Source organism: Eschrichtius robustus, chromosome 3 (assembly GCF_028021215.1).
Source record: "Eschrichtius robustus isolate mEscRob2 chromosome 3, mEscRob2.pri, whole genome shotgun sequence".
Taxonomy (NCBI): Eukaryota; Metazoa; Chordata; class Mammalia; order Artiodactyla; family Eschrichtiidae; genus Eschrichtius; species Eschrichtius robustus.
Window position 1 is genome coordinate 107,022,238 of NC_090826.1, and position 17,098 is coordinate 107,039,335.

Genomic DNA, 17,098 nt, shown 5'->3' on the forward strand with positions numbered 1-17,098 from the left:
CTATTCACATCCTTTGTCCATTTTTTAATCAGATTATTTGTTTTCTTCCTATTGAGTTACATGAGTTTCTTATATATTTTAGATATCAACCCCTTATCAGATATATGATTTGCAAATATTTTCTCCCATTCTGTAGGTTGTCTTCTCATTTCCTTGATTGTTTCCTATGCTGTACAGAAGCTTTTTGGTTTGATGTAGTCCCAGTTGTTTATTTTTGCTTTTGTTGCTTGCGATTTTGGATGATCTAAAAAATTCATTGCCAACACCAATGTCAAGGAGCTTTTCCCTATGTTTTTTTCAAAGAATTTTATCATTTCTGGTCTTACATTTCAGTCTTGAATCCATTTCAAGTTAGTTTTGTGAGTGGTATAAGATAGGGGTCTAATTTCATTCTTTTGCAATGTGGATATCTAGTTTTCCCAACACCATTTATTAAAGATACTATCCTTTTCCCATTTTATATTCTTGGCACCCATGTCAAAGATTAGTTAACTGTATATGTATGCATTTATTTCTGGGCTGTCCACTCTCTTCCATTGGTCTATGCGTCTGTTTTTTATGCTTGTATCATACTGCTTTGATTACTATAGGTTTTTAATGTAGTTTGAAATCAGGACGTGTAATGCCTCCAGCTTTGTTCTTTTTTCTCAAGGTTGTTTTGGCTATTTGTAGTCTTTTGTTGATACAGATGTTTATAGCAGCTTTATTTGCTTGTTTTTCATTTTTAAATTATTTATTTATTTATTTTGGCTGTGCTGAGTCTTCGTTGCAGCATGTGGGCTCTTTGTTGCAGCGTGTGGGCTTCTCTAGTTACGGCGCCCAGGCTCTAGAGTGCGCAGGCTCAGTAGTTGTGGTGCGTGGGCTTAGTTGCAGTATGTGGGATCTTAGTTCCCTGACCAAGGATCGAACTGTGGCCGCCTGCATTGGGAGCATGGAGTCTCAACCACTGGACCTCCAGGGAAGTCTCTATAGCAGCTTTATTTGTAATTGCCAAAACTTGGAAGCAACTTGGATGTCTTTCAGTAGGCAAATGGATAAATAAACTGTGGTACATCTGGACAGTAGAATATTATTCAGTGTTAAGAAGAAATGAACTACCAAGCCATAAAAAGACATGGAGGAAACTTAAATGCATGTTACTAAGTGAAAGAAACTAAAATGAAAAGGCTTCTGTGATGGTTAATTTTAAGTGTCAACTTGACTGGGCTAAGGTATGCCCAGATAGCTGGTAAAACATTATTTCTGAGTGTGTCTGTGAGGGTGTTTCTAGATGAGATTAGCATTTGAATTGGCAGACTGAGTAAAGAAGATCACTCTTTACCCATGTGGGTGGGCATTATCCAATCCATTAACGTCCTGAATAAAACCAAAAGGTGAGGGAAGGACAAATTTGCTCTCTACTTGAGCTAGGACATCCATCTTCTCTTGCCCTCACACATGGTTGCTCCTGGTTCTTGGGCTTTTGGACTGGACTATGACTTAAACCATTGGCTTCCTTGGCTCTCAGGCTTTCAAATTGGGATTGGAACTACACCACTGGCTTTCCTGTGCTCCAGCTTGCATATGGAAGATCATGAGATTTCTCAGATTCCATAATTAGTGAAGAAATCCCGCATAATGTCTCTTACTATCTATCTATCTATCTATATGTATATATATATCCTATTAGTTCTGTTTCTCTGGAGAACCCTGACTAATACAGCTACAAAGTATATGATTCTGATTATATAGTATTCTGGGAAAGGCAAAACTATGAAGACAGTAAAATGATCACCGGTCGCCAGGGGCTTGAGGGGAGGGAGGGATGAATCGGTGAAGCACAGAGGATTTTTAGTGCAGTGAAAATACTCTATATGATAATATAATGGTGGATTTACGTTATTATATTATATTTGTTCAAGCCCATAGAATATACAACACCAAGAGTGAGCCCTAATGTAAATTATGGACTTTGGGTGATAACGATGTGTCAGTGTAGGTTCTTTGATTGTAACAAATGTAACACTCTGGTGGGGGATGCTGATGATGTGGTAAGCTATGCCTGTGTGGGGCTGGGAGTACATGGGAAGTTTCTGTACCTCCTATCAATTTAACTTTGAAGCTAAAACTGCTCTAAAATAAAAAAAATCTTAAAAAATGGAATAAAAAATATTTTTTTCAATAATTCTCTTTGTTAAAAAAACAAGGTGGAAGACTTGCTGTACTAAGCTACAATTGTGTTGTGTTGGTGTAAGAATAGTCAAGTAGATGAATAGGGCACCATAGAGAATCCAGAAACTGGTTCATGCACACAAAGACATTTGATTTATGATGAAGTTGTCACTGCAAAGCACTTGGAAAAATAGCTTATCAATAAATGGTGCTGGGCAGAAAAAACCCCACAAAGCTTGATTCTTACTTAATATTCTACAAAATACTAATTCCAATTTATAGACATAAATGTACTAGAAATCCTAGATGGTATAATAAGAAAAAGAACTGGGACTTCCCTGGTGGTCCAGTGCTGTGGCTCTGCACTCCCAATGCAGGGGGCCCGGGTTCGACCCCTGGTCAGGGTACTGGATCCTGCATGCCTCAACTAAAGATCACACATGTGGCAACGAAGATCCCGCATGCCGCAACTGAAGATCCCTCATGCGGCAACAAGGATCCCGTGTGCCACGGCTGAGACCCGGAACAGCCAAATAAATAAATAGATAGATAGATAAATAAATAAATAAATATTTTTTAAAAAGAAAAAGAAATGAGAGGTACTTAAACTGGAAAGGAAGAAATGTCTCTACTTGCAGAGAACACATTTGTCCATGTAGAGGATTCCAAGGAATCTACACAAAAAGCTACTAGAACTTACAAGTGATTAGCAAGGTCACAGTATAAAAAAGGTCAACATACAAAAATCAACTTGCATTTCTATATATTTGTAATAAACAATTGGAATACAAAAGTTAAAAACGGTACCAATAGCTCTTCATAAATGAAACATTAGGTATAATTATAGTAGGACATGCAGGATCTTTATTTTGAAAATCAAAAAATGTTGATGAAATAAAGCAGAGAAGACCTAAATGAATGGTGAGACATACCCTTTTCATTGATTGAAAAATTCAATATAGTTAAGATGTCAATTCTCCCTAAGATGATATAAAGATTTAATGTAATCCTTATTAAAATCCCAGCAGAATTCTTTGCAAATATAGAAAAGGTAATTCTAAAGTTCATATGGAAATGTGAAGAAACTGAAGTATCTAAAACAATTTTGAAAAACAAGAACACAGTTGGAAGACACATTACACATTAAGATATATCATAAAGCTACAGTAAAGAAGACAGTGGTATTGGTGAAAGGATAGACACATAGATCAGTGGAACAGAATAGACTCCAGAAATAGACCTTCACAAATTCAGCCTATTGATTTTTAATGATGATACAGAGGCAATTCAATGGAGAAAGGACAGTCTTTTGCACAAATGATCCTGGAAAAATTAGACATCCATATGCAAAAAAAAGGTGAACCTTGACCTGTATCTCACACCACATAGAAAATGAATTTAAAATGGATAATAGACATAAGTGTAAGATGTAAAACTATAAAACTATTGGAAGAAATTATAGTAGAAAATTTTCATGACTTTGGGTGGGGCAAAAATTTCTTAATACAAAACCAAAAGCATAATCCATAGAAGAACAAATTTATAAATTAGACTTTGTTGAAACTTAGAACTTTTTCTCCTCAAAAGACATTAAGAGAATGAAAAGATAAGCCATGGGCTGGGAGAAAAGTTTACTAATCATACATCTGACAAAGAACGTTTACCTAGAATATATAAGGAACTCTTAAAACTTGAAAAAAAATACAATTTAAAAAAAGTGGGCAAAAGATTTGAACAGACACTTCACCAGAGAAGATATATGGATGGCAAAAAACACATGATGAACCCATTAGTCATGACGGAAATGAAAATGAAAACCAAATGGGAAACTCTTGCACACATATTAGAATGGCTAAAATAAAAAATAATGATAATACCCAGTGCTGGTAAGGATCTATAGCAACTGGAACTCTCCTACATTGCTTGTAAGAATGCAAAATGGAATAATCATCCTGGAAAACATGTTGATAGTTTCTAATAAAGTTAATCAAATACCTATGTGACCCAGCAATCCTACTTCTATGTATTTAGTCTAGAGAAATGAAAACACATGTCCACACAAAAACTTGTACATAAAGGTTCATAGCAATACTATTCATAACTATCAAAAACTGAAAACAACCCAAAATCGCCTTTGACAGATGAATAGATAAACAACTGTGGTGTATTCATACAGTGGAGTGCTACTCATCAGTAAAAAGGAATAAGCTATTAATACACAAACAACATGGATGAATCTGAAATGCATTATGCTAAGTGCAAGAAGCCAGTCTCAAAGTGTAACATAATGTATATTTCCATTTATATGGCATTCGGGAAAAGATAAAACTGTAGTAATGGCAAGGAGATCAATGGTTTCTGGGGATTAGGGGTGGGCTGAGAGACTGATTAAGGAGTGTTAGAATTGTTCTTTTTCTTGCTTGTGGTGGTGGTTATAAGGATCTTTGCATTATTAAAACTCATAAAGCAGTAAACCAAAAAAAAAAAAAAAGTGAATTTGTTGTGTGTAAACTTTAAAATAATTAATAGATAAATAAGTTGAGATATATTAGTGAAACGGAGCAGAACCCTATGGTCCTTGCCCCACCCCCTGTCCTCAGCCTGCCTTTTGTCTGTGGAAAATCTTTTGCCAAAGAATAGGTTTGATCAGAGAAGTGAGGAAATGCAGAAACAAAGGAAAACAGTCAAAGGAGACCAAATAATAATAGTTTAATCATTAAGCACAGTCAAGGACCTTTAGTTCCTCCTTCAGGGCTATAGATAATATTCTGAGTCATGTCCTGTGAGCTGTTTTGCAGATACTGAAGCCCCCACCAGGTGGAGGAGGATGACTACATGATGACCAAACTGAAGCCGTGACATAAGCTGCCACCGTTCCGAGAAGTGGCCTCAAAGAAATGGGAACAAACCCTGGAACTGAAGATAAACTGTACTTAAAACAACCAAGATGATGACGATCAGACCACCATATTACTGGTTTCAAGATGACTGTCAGAGCTGACTGTGCTGTTCTGCTCCCTCCCTCTGCCTATACAGGCCTGAAACTCCCCTTTAAATCCCCTTCCCCTGAGCAGCAGTTGGGAGTTGGTTCTCGGACAGGAGTCCACCCTCTCCCCGGTTTCCGGCCTCAGAAATAAAGCAACCTTTCCTTCCTACCAACACTTGTCTCTTGAGAATTGGCTTTCGAGCAGTGAGCAGTTGGACGTGGGTTTGGTAACATGAGAGGTTGTACTCATCATCTTGGGTCAAACTGAATGTCCATATAGCCTACAATTTTGTGGCTGGTAGTGCAATAAAATAAGATAGTTGCTATTTATTCTCTATGGCCCCATATATGCCAGTATATTTTAATGGTTATCTGTCATTCTGTTAGGCATTACTGACTCATTCTCACTCTGAAAACACATTTATTTACCTTTTAAGCCATTTACTAAAGGTCACAGTAACATGCAGTAATATTTTTTATAAGTGGAAATTCAAAAAATCTAGAAGAATCAACTGAATAACTATTTGTACAAAAAAGACAGTTCAATAAAGGGGCAGAATATAAGATCAACATACACAAATTGATGTTTTTTCCTATATATCAATTAAAAAAATAAGAGAATAAAAGATCCTATTAACAATAGCAGGAAAGGGGGCTTCCCTGGTGGCGCAGTGGTTAAGAATCCACTTGCCAATGCAGGGGACACGGGTTCGAGCCCTGGTCCAGGAAGATCCTACATGCTGCGGAGCAACTAAGCCTGTGTGCCACAACTACTGAGCCTGCGCTCTAGACCCTTTGAGCCACAACTACTGAGCTCACATGCCACAACTACTGAAGCCCGTGTGCCTAGAGCCCATGCTCTGCAACAAGGGAAGCCACCACAATGAGAAGCCCGTGCACTGCAACGAAGAGTAGCCCCTGCTCGCAGCAACTAGAGAAAGCCCGTGTGCAGCAATGAAGACCCAACACAGCCAGAAAAAAAAAAAAAAAAGAGTCCCTGGAATTCCCTGGCGGTCCAGTGGTTAGGACTCCACACTCTCACTGCTGAGGGCCTGGGTTTGATCCCTGGCTGGGGAACTAAAGTCCCACAAGCCATGCGGTGCAGCAAAAAAAGGAAAAAAAATGAGTCCCTATCTTTGCAGGTGCAATGGAAAAAGTAGCAGCTCAAATGAAAATTATAAAAACAAACCAACAAACAAAAACACCAGAAAAACAATAGCAGGAAAAACTAAACATTTCCTAAGAATAAACAAAGAAGTAATATGCAAGACCTATTTGAAGAAAACAATAAAACCTGACTAAAAGACATAAAATATGACTTGAACAAATATCTTGTTCCCAGATAGGGAATCTTAGTATTGTACAAATTATTAAGTTTGCCAGTCTCCCAACATTAATTGGTAATGTCAAGGCAATCCAATCAAAATTTCAGTTAAATTTTTATGGACCTTGATGAGTTGATTCTCAAATTTATATTGAATACTGGAAAAGAAAATGTGTGAAAAAATATTAAAAGACAAAAATTGAAAAGAAATATTTAAAAACAAAGTAGCAGTATAGTGATTGAAACAGTGTGGTATAGTTGTGTAAAAAGATAGCCTCGTGTACATAAAGGAATTTAGTTTGTAATAAAGGTGCTACTTTTAATCATTGTAAAAAAGGATGAATTATCAATAAATAATGTTTGTTATCTATTTGGGGAAAAAGGTAAAGTTAAGTCCTGACTCTGCATTGTATCAAATTCCAGAGATAGATATAAAAAACAAAACTAGAGAACTACTAGGAGAAAATATAAGAAAATATTTGTATAATCTGGGAGAAAAGGAAGGCATTTATAATAAGTAAGAGACTAAAATCCAAGAACAGTGAAGGAGAAGTCTTACACATGCAAATTCAAAACTTCTGTATATAAAGAGTAATAAATAAGGAATTCAACAAAAGATTAAAATTCAAAATGCATGAAGAGCTTCACACAACTATTAAAAAAAGACAAGACAATAGAAAAATAAGCAAATGATAGGAACAGTCCATTCAAATAGAAGGAACTAAAAATGGTCAATTAGTTTATAAAATGATCTTCAATCAGACATGTAACCAAAGAAATTTTAGGTAATATTATATCTGTTTTCCTCATCAGATTGGAAAACAAAACAAAAAGATTGGTCATATTCAGAACTGGAGAAGTGATGGAAGTGGGCATGCTCATCTACTGTGGGTGGAAGATAAATTAATTAAGCTTTCATGTGTAACAAGTTTATCAAAACTGTGAGTTCCTTTTACCACCAATTCCCTTCCAGGATTTCCTGCAGAAAGTTACATGTGTATAAACAAAGATGTTTATTGTAGCATTGTTTGGGGTATAGCTTAGGTGCTGGAGCCGGACTATGTGGACTCTACCACTAACTACTTTTCTGACCTCAGGCAACTTAATATTTTTGTGGCTCAGTTTTCTCATCTGTAAAATGAGGAATAGAATATTACCTACCCTGTACATTGTTGTGAGGAACAGAGAAAATAATATACATGTAAAGTGCTCAGCACATGGCCTGGCACATCGAGTTCAAGTATCAGGTGGCATTAATAGTGAAAAATTTGAAATAACTTCATAAATGTTCATCAAGATGGTCAAGGATTCTATTATGGGACACCATACTGTAGACTAATACAGTGGTCCCCAACCTTTTTGGCACCAGGGACTGGTTTCGTGGAAGACAGTTTTTCCACGGATTGAGGGGATAGTTCAGGCGATAATGGGAGCTATGGGGAGCGATCGGCAGAGGCAGATGAAGCTTTGCTCTCTCGCCCGCCTCTCACCTCCTGCTGTGCAGCCGGGTTCCTAACAGGCCATGGACCGCTACCAGTCAGCGGCTGGGGGGTTGGGGACCCCTGGACTAATACATACATATATATATATATTTTTTAATTAATTAATTAATTAATTTATTTATTTTTGGCTGTGTTGGGTCTTCGCTTCTGTGCGAGGGCTTTCTCTAGTTGCGGCAGGCGGGGGCCACTCTTCATCGTGGTGCGCGGGCCTCTCACTATCACGGCCTCTCTTGTTGCGGAGCACAGGCTCCAGACACGCAGGCTCAGCAGTTATGGCTGACAGGCCTAGTTGCTCCGCGGCATGTGGGATCTTCCCAGACCAGGGCTCGAACCCGTGTCCCCTGCATTAGCAGGCAGATTCCCAACCACTGCGCCACGCGGGAAGCCCCATACATATATTTTTTTAAAGTATATTTTTAAGAATTTATTTTGAATGAGACGAATTTATTGTACTGACATGGAAAGATTAGGAAAGAGTTTAACCAGCACAGCCCCTGCTTGGTTTCTATAGCTCTCATGGCAAAGGGAAGGAACAATCTAAGCAAGCACATTTAAAGCTTTAGCTCATATAGAGTACATCACATCCACTTGCATTCCATTGACCAAAGCAAATCATATGGACCCTGCCTATTGGGAGGCACTGAAGTCTATTAGCTAAGGGCTGAATGTACAATCATCTTATAGGGGAAAAAGTGAATAGTTGGGAACAGTAATACCATCTATCAAAGCTGGGTATCCACGACCCCACGACCCCACCATTGAGTAGACATCCCACACTCTATGTGTGAGTGTGTGTTTTTATTTACCTTCAGAATCCGTATCTATGGGCCACACATATGAGAAAAACACTATGGAACATTTGCCTGTGGATTCCCCGAGCAAATGAGGTTACAATGGGACCTCAACAATGAGAGATAAATCCTGATTTCTCGTGTCTCCACTGGTAAGATGTAGTAGGTACTTAGGTGATCACCAGGCTCATTCCCAACTTAACTTTTTTGTTCCTTCACAATATCCTGGACATTCAAATTTGTGTTTAGTTCCTTGTAAAAAATTATTTCATTTAATTTTAACAACACCATTATGGGGTAGCTATTTTATCCTCATTATAAATTATTGTGTATCATAGGCCTTCCAGAAGCACTCTCTTATTGTTAAAACTCTTTGATTATGAGTATTAATTGTGCATGACAATTTTGAGTAGTTTGAAGGGATGGTGTTGGGAGAACTCCCTGGCATCAGTGTTATAACAGTGTCTCAGGAATACATGTCTGCAGCAGGTGTGCTCATTTTTCAAACCTAAGACCCAGCTTTGTGGGGTTAGGGCATGAGTTGGCTTTGGGCTCTTGTCAACCACAGCAGAAGGGGGTACTTAAGATTGTAGCCCCTTTCATCCTAGTGCAGTCACTAGGCCACTGACATAGGGCACTGACGTAATCCTAACCTGAGCCCAAAGGTCTAAGTCCATGTACTCAACAAGAAGTCTGTACAAATTTTCACCCATGGTCACAACTTTTACTCAAGCTCCATATCTGACTCACTAGATGCTGCCAGCTAGTGTCCTGCTGTGACCCAACAGAGCAGGGACATAACAGACAGCAAACACAACTTGTTCACTATCCTGTGCTCGATCATGCATGTTTTGGTAGGGTTGGCATATGCCAAAGCCCATCACTGACATGATTTGGATACTATTAATCTTATCAGGTTGCCGTTGGCAGAGGGTGTACCTTCTCTGTGGTGTAATCAAAGAATTAATATGAACACCATGCTTATATAACCTGAGCAATGAATGAAACAGGACTTGGGGTTATACTTTATTCTGGAAGTTAACACTGACTCACTAGAAAACATTGGACAAGTTGCCTAAACTCACTGCACCTTCGTTTACCCATTTGTGAAATATCCTCTCTGTACCTCAAGGTTATAATAATCATAGGTCCTGGATTTTAGAATTGTTCTACAGATACCTCATTCAAACATTCAGCAATACTTATTATGTCAGGCACTCTTCTAGGTACAGCTGAATTTTCAACATATCTAAAAGTGAAATCATTATCTTCTCTTCCTCAAACCAGCTTTTATCTCCTGTATTCTCTGTCTCAGTGGTGGCGTCAACATCCATCCAGTTGCCTGAGGCAGAAACCCCTGGGCGTCTGTCACAGTGTTTCTCTTTCCCTCAGCCCTACATCGGTCCTCTCAAGTGTACCCTCACCAATTAAAAGAATCTATTACTCCCTTGCTAACCCTGCCTCAGTGTTTTCACCCTTGTGGTCTCTCTGCCTTGAACACGCTCCTTCCTGATTTCACATAGCTGGCTTCTCATCATTCAGATCTTAGCTCAAATGTCATTTTGTTAGTGACATGTTCTTCAACCCATCCAATACAGAGCTGCTCCCCAGTTCTGCTCTTAATCTATTACCCTTTTTTATTTTTTACCATCTTATTAGCACTAATACTACCTGATAACTCACTTGTACACCGCCTCCCCACCGCCACCACCATTTTGTCTGTCTCCAACACAGAATCTAAGCTCTGTAAGTGCAGGGACATTTTCTGACTTGTTCACCTCCATTCCAGACACTGGGGATGTGGCTAGCATAACCACATTGTATTCATCTGGAAAAATCCAACCTGGTAAAATCCAGTTCTCTAACTATTCCTCTAACTATTCCTCATTTGCACCCAGCACACACTATGCAGACTGGTCTCGCGACCATAAACCTCAAGTGTCCCTTGCTGCTGTTTGGCATTTTTCTCCAGTCAATTCACTCTCCCACTTCCCCAGAAAATTATTTCACACCTTTCCCTCCTCAAACCTCTAACCCCACTCCCCCTCCTCAAGCTCATCTGATGACTTTGTTACTTACTTCACATAAACAACAAAAACAGAAGAGATCTTCCACGTGCTCTCCCCACGACTTCTGTACATACATTGTGCCTCTGTGTGTTCCAATGTGTGGACTGTCCATGCTCCTATCTGGACCAACCCCTCCACTCGTGCATTGGGTCCCACCTCCTCTCACTCAAGGACATCACTCCTGCAGCATCAGTTTTTCTCTCGATTGTTTTTCCCTGAGCTTTCAATATGCTCTAATGTCACCCATCTGCAAAACAACCCTCCCCTTGACCCTATTTCCCCTTTCAGTTATTGCTCCCAGTTTTCTGCTCCCTTTTACAGCAAAACTCTTTGAAAGAGGCGTGAGACATTATGTCTCCACTTTCTTTCCTCCTATTCCATTTTTAAAACCCACTTTTGTATACAGAAATCATTCTTGTCACAGTCAACAATGACTACCATATTGCCCAATCCAGTGGTTATTTCTCTATCCTATCTTTACTCCACCTCTTAGCTGCATTTGACACAATCACTCACTTCTTAAAATGCCTCATTTGGCTCAGGGACAGCATGTTCTTAGTTCTCATACTATGTCACAGGCTGTTCTTCTTAGTCTCTTCTGCTGGTTCTGCCTCATCTTCTTGACTTCTAAATATTAGTTGTCCAAGGCTTAGTCTCTTTTATAGTTTCAGTCATCTCTTAGGGGGACCCATCTAGTATCAAGGCTTAAGGTCTATCTTAAAATGAGGACTTCCATATTTATACATTCAGTTCCAGTCTCTCCCCTGAATTCCAGACTAATCTGATTATCTATTCAAAATCTATACTTGAATTTCTAGTAACCATTTCATGCTACTCCATCCAAAAATGAATTCTTCATGTTCCTCAAACCTCCTGATTCTCAGTCTTCTCCCCTCCATCCATGGAAACTCCATTCTACCATTTTCTTAGGCCAAATCCCTGAAATCACCCTTTATTCCTCTACTTCTCTCAAATACTTAGTCAGTGTACTTTTTTTTAAACTTAAAAAAAATTTTGGGCTTCCCTGGTGGCGCAGTGGTTGAGAATCTGCCTGCCAATGCAGGGCACACGGGTTCGAGCCCTGGTCTGGGAAGATCCCACATGCCGCGGAGCAACTGGGCTCGTGAGCCACAATTACTGAGCCTGCGCGTCTGGAGCCTGTGCTCCTCAACAAGAGAGGCCGCGATGGTAAGAGGCCCGCGCACCGCGATGAAGAGTGGCCCCCCGCTTGCCGCAACTAGAGAAAGCCTTCACACAGAAATGAAGACCCAACACAGCAAAAAAATAAAAAAATTAAAAAAAATTTTATTTATTTATCTTTGGCTGCATTGGGTCTTCGTTGCTGCACGCAGGCTTTCTCTAGTTGCGGCGAGTGGGGTCTACCCTTCCTTGCAGCGCGTGGGCTTCTCATTGTGGTGGCTTCTCTTGTTGCGGAGCACGGGATCTAGGCGCGTAGGTTTTAGTAGCTGTGGCACACAGGCTCGGTAGTTGTGGCTCACAGGCTCTAGAGCGCAGACTCAGCAGTTGTGGCGCGCAGGCTTAGCAGCTCCTTGGCATGTGGGATCTTCCTGGACCAGGGCTCGAACCCAAGTCCCCTGCATTGGCAGGTGGATTCTTAACCACTGCGCCACCAGGGAAGTCCCTGAATCACTGTATTTTATAGGCTCTACCTTTTAAAAATATCTAGTATCTTACCACCTCTCACCACTCCACTGCCACCACAGTGACCCAACAACTATCATCTCTTGCCCAGACACCTGCAACAGTCTCCTAACTGGTCTCCCTGCTTCCACTCTGCTCTCTTCTATAGACTTTTCATACAGCATTCAGAGTAAACTTATAGGCATCATCTCAACTAGCTGACTTGGAGTCTCTCAGTTACCTTTATACAGTTACCTAGCTGTGCTTTAGATGCCAGACTAAATATACCAACAGAACACTTAGCTTATAGCTAGTATCCTATCTCTGGTATTATACAAAAACAAATGTACTTTAAGTTAAAAATAATGAACACCCTTTTGTTTGAGCTGCAGGTGGTTGATATTGCTGCTTTAGTGGATAAGTCTACCCACAGAGCCTAGAGGGGAAGAAATAAGTCAAACACAGAGGCCAGGATGCAAACGCCACTCAGGAGCAGCCACATAGGACAGAAGCCCCTCCAGAGAAGCCAGCAAAGGGCACAAGTCTATGTTAAGGTTTTGAGAAAATACCCAGGTAGGAAATCAGTGTAGCCCCATTAAGTGACTTTCTCTTTCACCTTAACGTTGATCACTACCTGATTTTATTTGCTTATTACTTGTCTCCTCCTTTTGAAATATAAGCTTAAACTATAAACTTAATATAAGTATAATTTACTTAAATGTTCTACAGATGAGATCAGTGGCCTCCATCTCCAGTGCCAAAAGAGTGCTTGGCACATAGTAGATGTTCAATCAGTATTTACAGAATGACTCAAGACACAAAGCTAGCTTCACAAACAGTGCTTTGTTTGAGTTTTTATGAATAAACCAAACTGAAGACATCTCCTTTGTAGCTAAGTTCCCCCCTTTATTTAAAGGGGGTGAAGACGTGGGGAGTGCAACTTTAATCTGTGTTTACTGAAGGTGGAAGCACCAAGATTAACCTAAATGGGAATTCAGTAGTCTTATGACATTACCCAGAGAATAACATGGCTCCTGTTCCAGCTTTGTCAATTACCATTCCAAGTCACAGTTTCTTCAACTGTGGAGGAACAATTATGGTACCTATTTATAGGGTTATTGGGAGGATTAAATGAGACAGCAACTCTAACGCATCAATAAATGCAGGTATTTGGTTGTTATCATAATATTTGTATTAGCGGTACACGACTAATCATAAATCACTACATCTTAAATCCACTTAAAGTTTATGTTGAGTCATGGTGACTCACAATCATCGCTGCAATTCGCTCCCCATAATTCACTTAAGAAACCCATTGTGGCAACGACATCTTTCATGATTTTAATTTTCTACCATTCAGAAGTTCCAGCCTACAGACAACAGGGAGTAAGTAAGAGGATTTCAGGGCCCAAGCCAATTTATTACTCGTGTGAACTGAACTTTACAATCTTGCTGTGAATTGCTGAGGGGCAGAGACGATGTCTTATTGAATGCTATAACCCCAGAGCCCAGCAGAGCACCTGGCACATGACAGTCAATGTTGATTAAATAATAAGTGAGTGACGAGTGTTTCAGGTCATCAGTCGCCTAGAGAGGGCATAAGCACAGCCAGAGGCACAGGTGTGAGAATCGAGCGGCCCCACGCGCACGCGGCAGCAAGCGCTCCTCAGCAGCGGGTAGGACACCTTCCGGCACTCTCCGCGCCCAGACCTCAGCGCAGGACGCGCCCTCTGGTGGCGGCGGCGCCCGGGGGTCAGGCCGCGAACGTCGGGAAGGAAGCGCGCGGGGAGACGCAGGGCGGAGCCTCGCCGTGGCTGGATGGAGCGTGAGGGCGCTGCGACCCGCGAGGGCGACATGCCCGGCTTTCTACAGACTCTTCAGAGCGAGAACCGAGTCGAGGCGGCGCGGGCGCGGGTGCAGGAGCAGGACCTGCGGCAGTGGGGCCTGACAGGTTAGTGGCTGCGGGGAAACTTCCGGCTACGTCGGCCGACTCTGGGACTCTCCTCTCCCGGCCCGGGACCCGGCGCCAGGAACGGTCCGGCGGCGCCGCGGGTGGACCGTCTTGTGGGTTTTTAACCTGCGGGCAACAGGGCCTTCCTTTCCCGCCCCTGCGGTGGGGCTGGGCGGAGAGGAACCCCGCCTGGGGCCAGGTAGCCGTTACCCCGCCTGCGCGGCGCGCGGGGCCCGCGGACGCGGGAGGAATGTGTTTCCCGGCCGGGAAGCGAGGCCCGCCCGTGGCCCCCGCCACCCGGCACGCTGGCCCTGGGGAGGGGAACTTGGTGAGGCCCCTGTCCGGAAGGTAGGACCGTCCTCTCGGAAGAAGCGGAGGGCGTCCTGGCGCCGCAAGGGTGTGGGTTTAAAATTTCTGTTCCGGTGGGTTTGGAGGCCTGGCTTGGGGGGTTTAACTGGTTGCTTGTGTAAAACTATCAGAACTCTTCTCCAAGCTTCACTTTTCTTCTTCGTTTACCGTGCGCGCGCAGTTCTTTGATAATACTCCACTGGTTAATTCTCCCTCGACGCTATAATTTGAAATATGCAGCTAAGCAAAGTTCATAAGCTCATTACTGCATGTAGCTATTTTATTTATAGTTACCTTTCCCTAGAAACTTCGAAGCGCGAAAACTTGCATCCCCCTGAGGTCTGCAGGCAGGGGGGGCAGACCGCATCTCTGGATGGAGGTCATAGGACGGAGAGACCCAGGTCCTAGTTCCTGGCCTGCTGTTGACTCACCACCTAACCGCTCCCATACTCGTTCTATTTATAAAATGGGGAACGCAGTGCTGTGCCTTAACTGTCTTAATCTCGGATCAATAATAATGAAATAGTCGTTAACTCATTATTTATTGAGTGCTACTGAGAGCCACATGCTGCAGGATGTTAGGTGCAGAGATGAGGATACAAATGCGGGCCCTGCTCTCCTAGAGTTTCTAGACTGGAGTCTGTGAGGGATTTCAAAAATATAAACAAGTATTTATTGAACTCATACTGTGTGGCAAATACGAAGGAAGTGTGAGGTTTTGTTATGAATGAAACAAAAGGGGCAGTTTATGTCCAACTTAGAAGAGGGGTGGGAAGAGATAAATGCATAGGATACACACATGGAAGAGAAAGACCTCTCCCTTCTTGAGGCTCTGAGTCTATGAAAATGGTATCTCTGTGTCTGTAAGGAGTATGTATCCAACTTAAATATGAATTTACAGACTGATGCTTTTAAGTTTGGTGTAAAGTTTATATGTTTATAGAGCCAAAGTTTATACGTGATTATTTGTGTGTTTGCCTATTTCCTTGCATGTGTTTTTGGGTATAATACTATGTGTGAGAGAAGGCTAGTTCTAATGTGCACATTGATACTGGACTGTCAGTAATACACTTGGAGAAATATACATATGGACAAGTGCTGTTACTGTAGTGAAATTGAGAAGATAGATAAGAGGTTGCAAGTTTGCCTGGATGAATTAGAGTGAGTGAATGAAGAAGCGAATAGACAAATGTGGAAGCTTGGTGGTGGGCATGGATAAGTGGATAGTGGGGGGAAAGAAAAAATTAGAAGATAGGTATACCTAGAGGAATAACCATTTAATCTTATAACTTGAAATTCCTATTTCTATTTGCCAGAATAAATTAATATTCTTAGAAACTATTCTTTGTGAGTTGGTTAAACATGGTTACTGATTTTTTTTCCTTCTGATTGACAGAAGTAGTACATGTTCTCTGTAAATCATTTAGGGTAATATTTTATGCATAAAGAAAAAACAGTAATATACATAATCCTATTACTGTTAACATCTTATTATCTATCCTGCCATTTCTTGGTCTGTGCATGCATATGTGTGTATGTAATTTCTTTTTTTCTTTCTTTTCCAGGGTGGAGCAGGGACTGAGGGAGAAGTGCAAAAATGGGGTTTCATGTACATACTTTTTGGAAACCATAATTTTTTTCCTTATTATCATTTAGTCTTCTTCAATATCATATTTACTAGTTACAGACTATTTCGGTGTATGGATGTGCTGTAATTTAGCCAGCCACTCTATTTAGGTATTTAGGTTCTTTTTTTGTTGTTTTAAATAATACTAAAAAATATCCTTGGAACCAAATATTTATTATTGCTATGAATTTTTTTTTAATTGGGGTATAGTAGTTTTCCAATGTTGTGTTAGTTTCTACTGTACAGCGAAGTGGAGTTCCCTGTGCTATACAGCAGGTTCTGATTAGTTATCTCTTTTATACATATTAGTGTATATATGTCAGTCCCAACCTCCCAATTCATCCAACCCCCCCTTTCCCCCTTTGGTGTCCATACGTTTGTTCCCTACATCTGTGTCTCTATTTCTGCCTTGCAAACCGGTTCATCTGTACCATTTTTCTAGATTCCACAAATATGCATTAATGTACGATATTTGTTTTTCTCTTCCTTACTTCACTCTGTATGACAGTGTCTAGGTCCATCCACATTTCTACAAATGAACCAATTTCGTTCCTTTTTATGACTAAATAATATTCCATTGTGTATATGTACCACATCTTCTCTATCCATTCGTCTGTCGATGGACATTTAGGTTGCTTCCATGACTTGTAAATAGTGCTGCAGTGAACATTGGGGTGCATGTGTCTTTTTGAATTATCGTTTTCTCAG

The 17,098-nt window shown here is 40.8% G+C and overlaps 1 protein-coding gene across 2 annotated transcripts in view; it reads left to right on the forward strand.

Moving 5' to 3' along the window:
* Positions 1 to 14,242: 14,242 nt before the first annotated feature.
* Positions 14,243 to 17,098, forward strand: part of CHD1L (chromodomain helicase DNA binding protein 1 like) — a 59,349-nt gene continuing 56,493 nt past the window's right edge. Inside the window, exon 1 of one of the 2 annotated variants that reach the window (XM_068540626.1) lies at positions 14,243 to 14,415. In XM_068540626.1, coding sequence (XP_068396727.1) covers positions 14,283 to 14,415 — 133 coding nt within the window. In that variant the 5' untranslated portion in view covers positions 14,243 to 14,282. Of the gene's footprint in view, positions 14,416 to 14,535; positions 14,615 to 17,098 lie in introns of those variants that run through there. The other variant, XM_068540627.1, reaches the window with a different exon arrangement.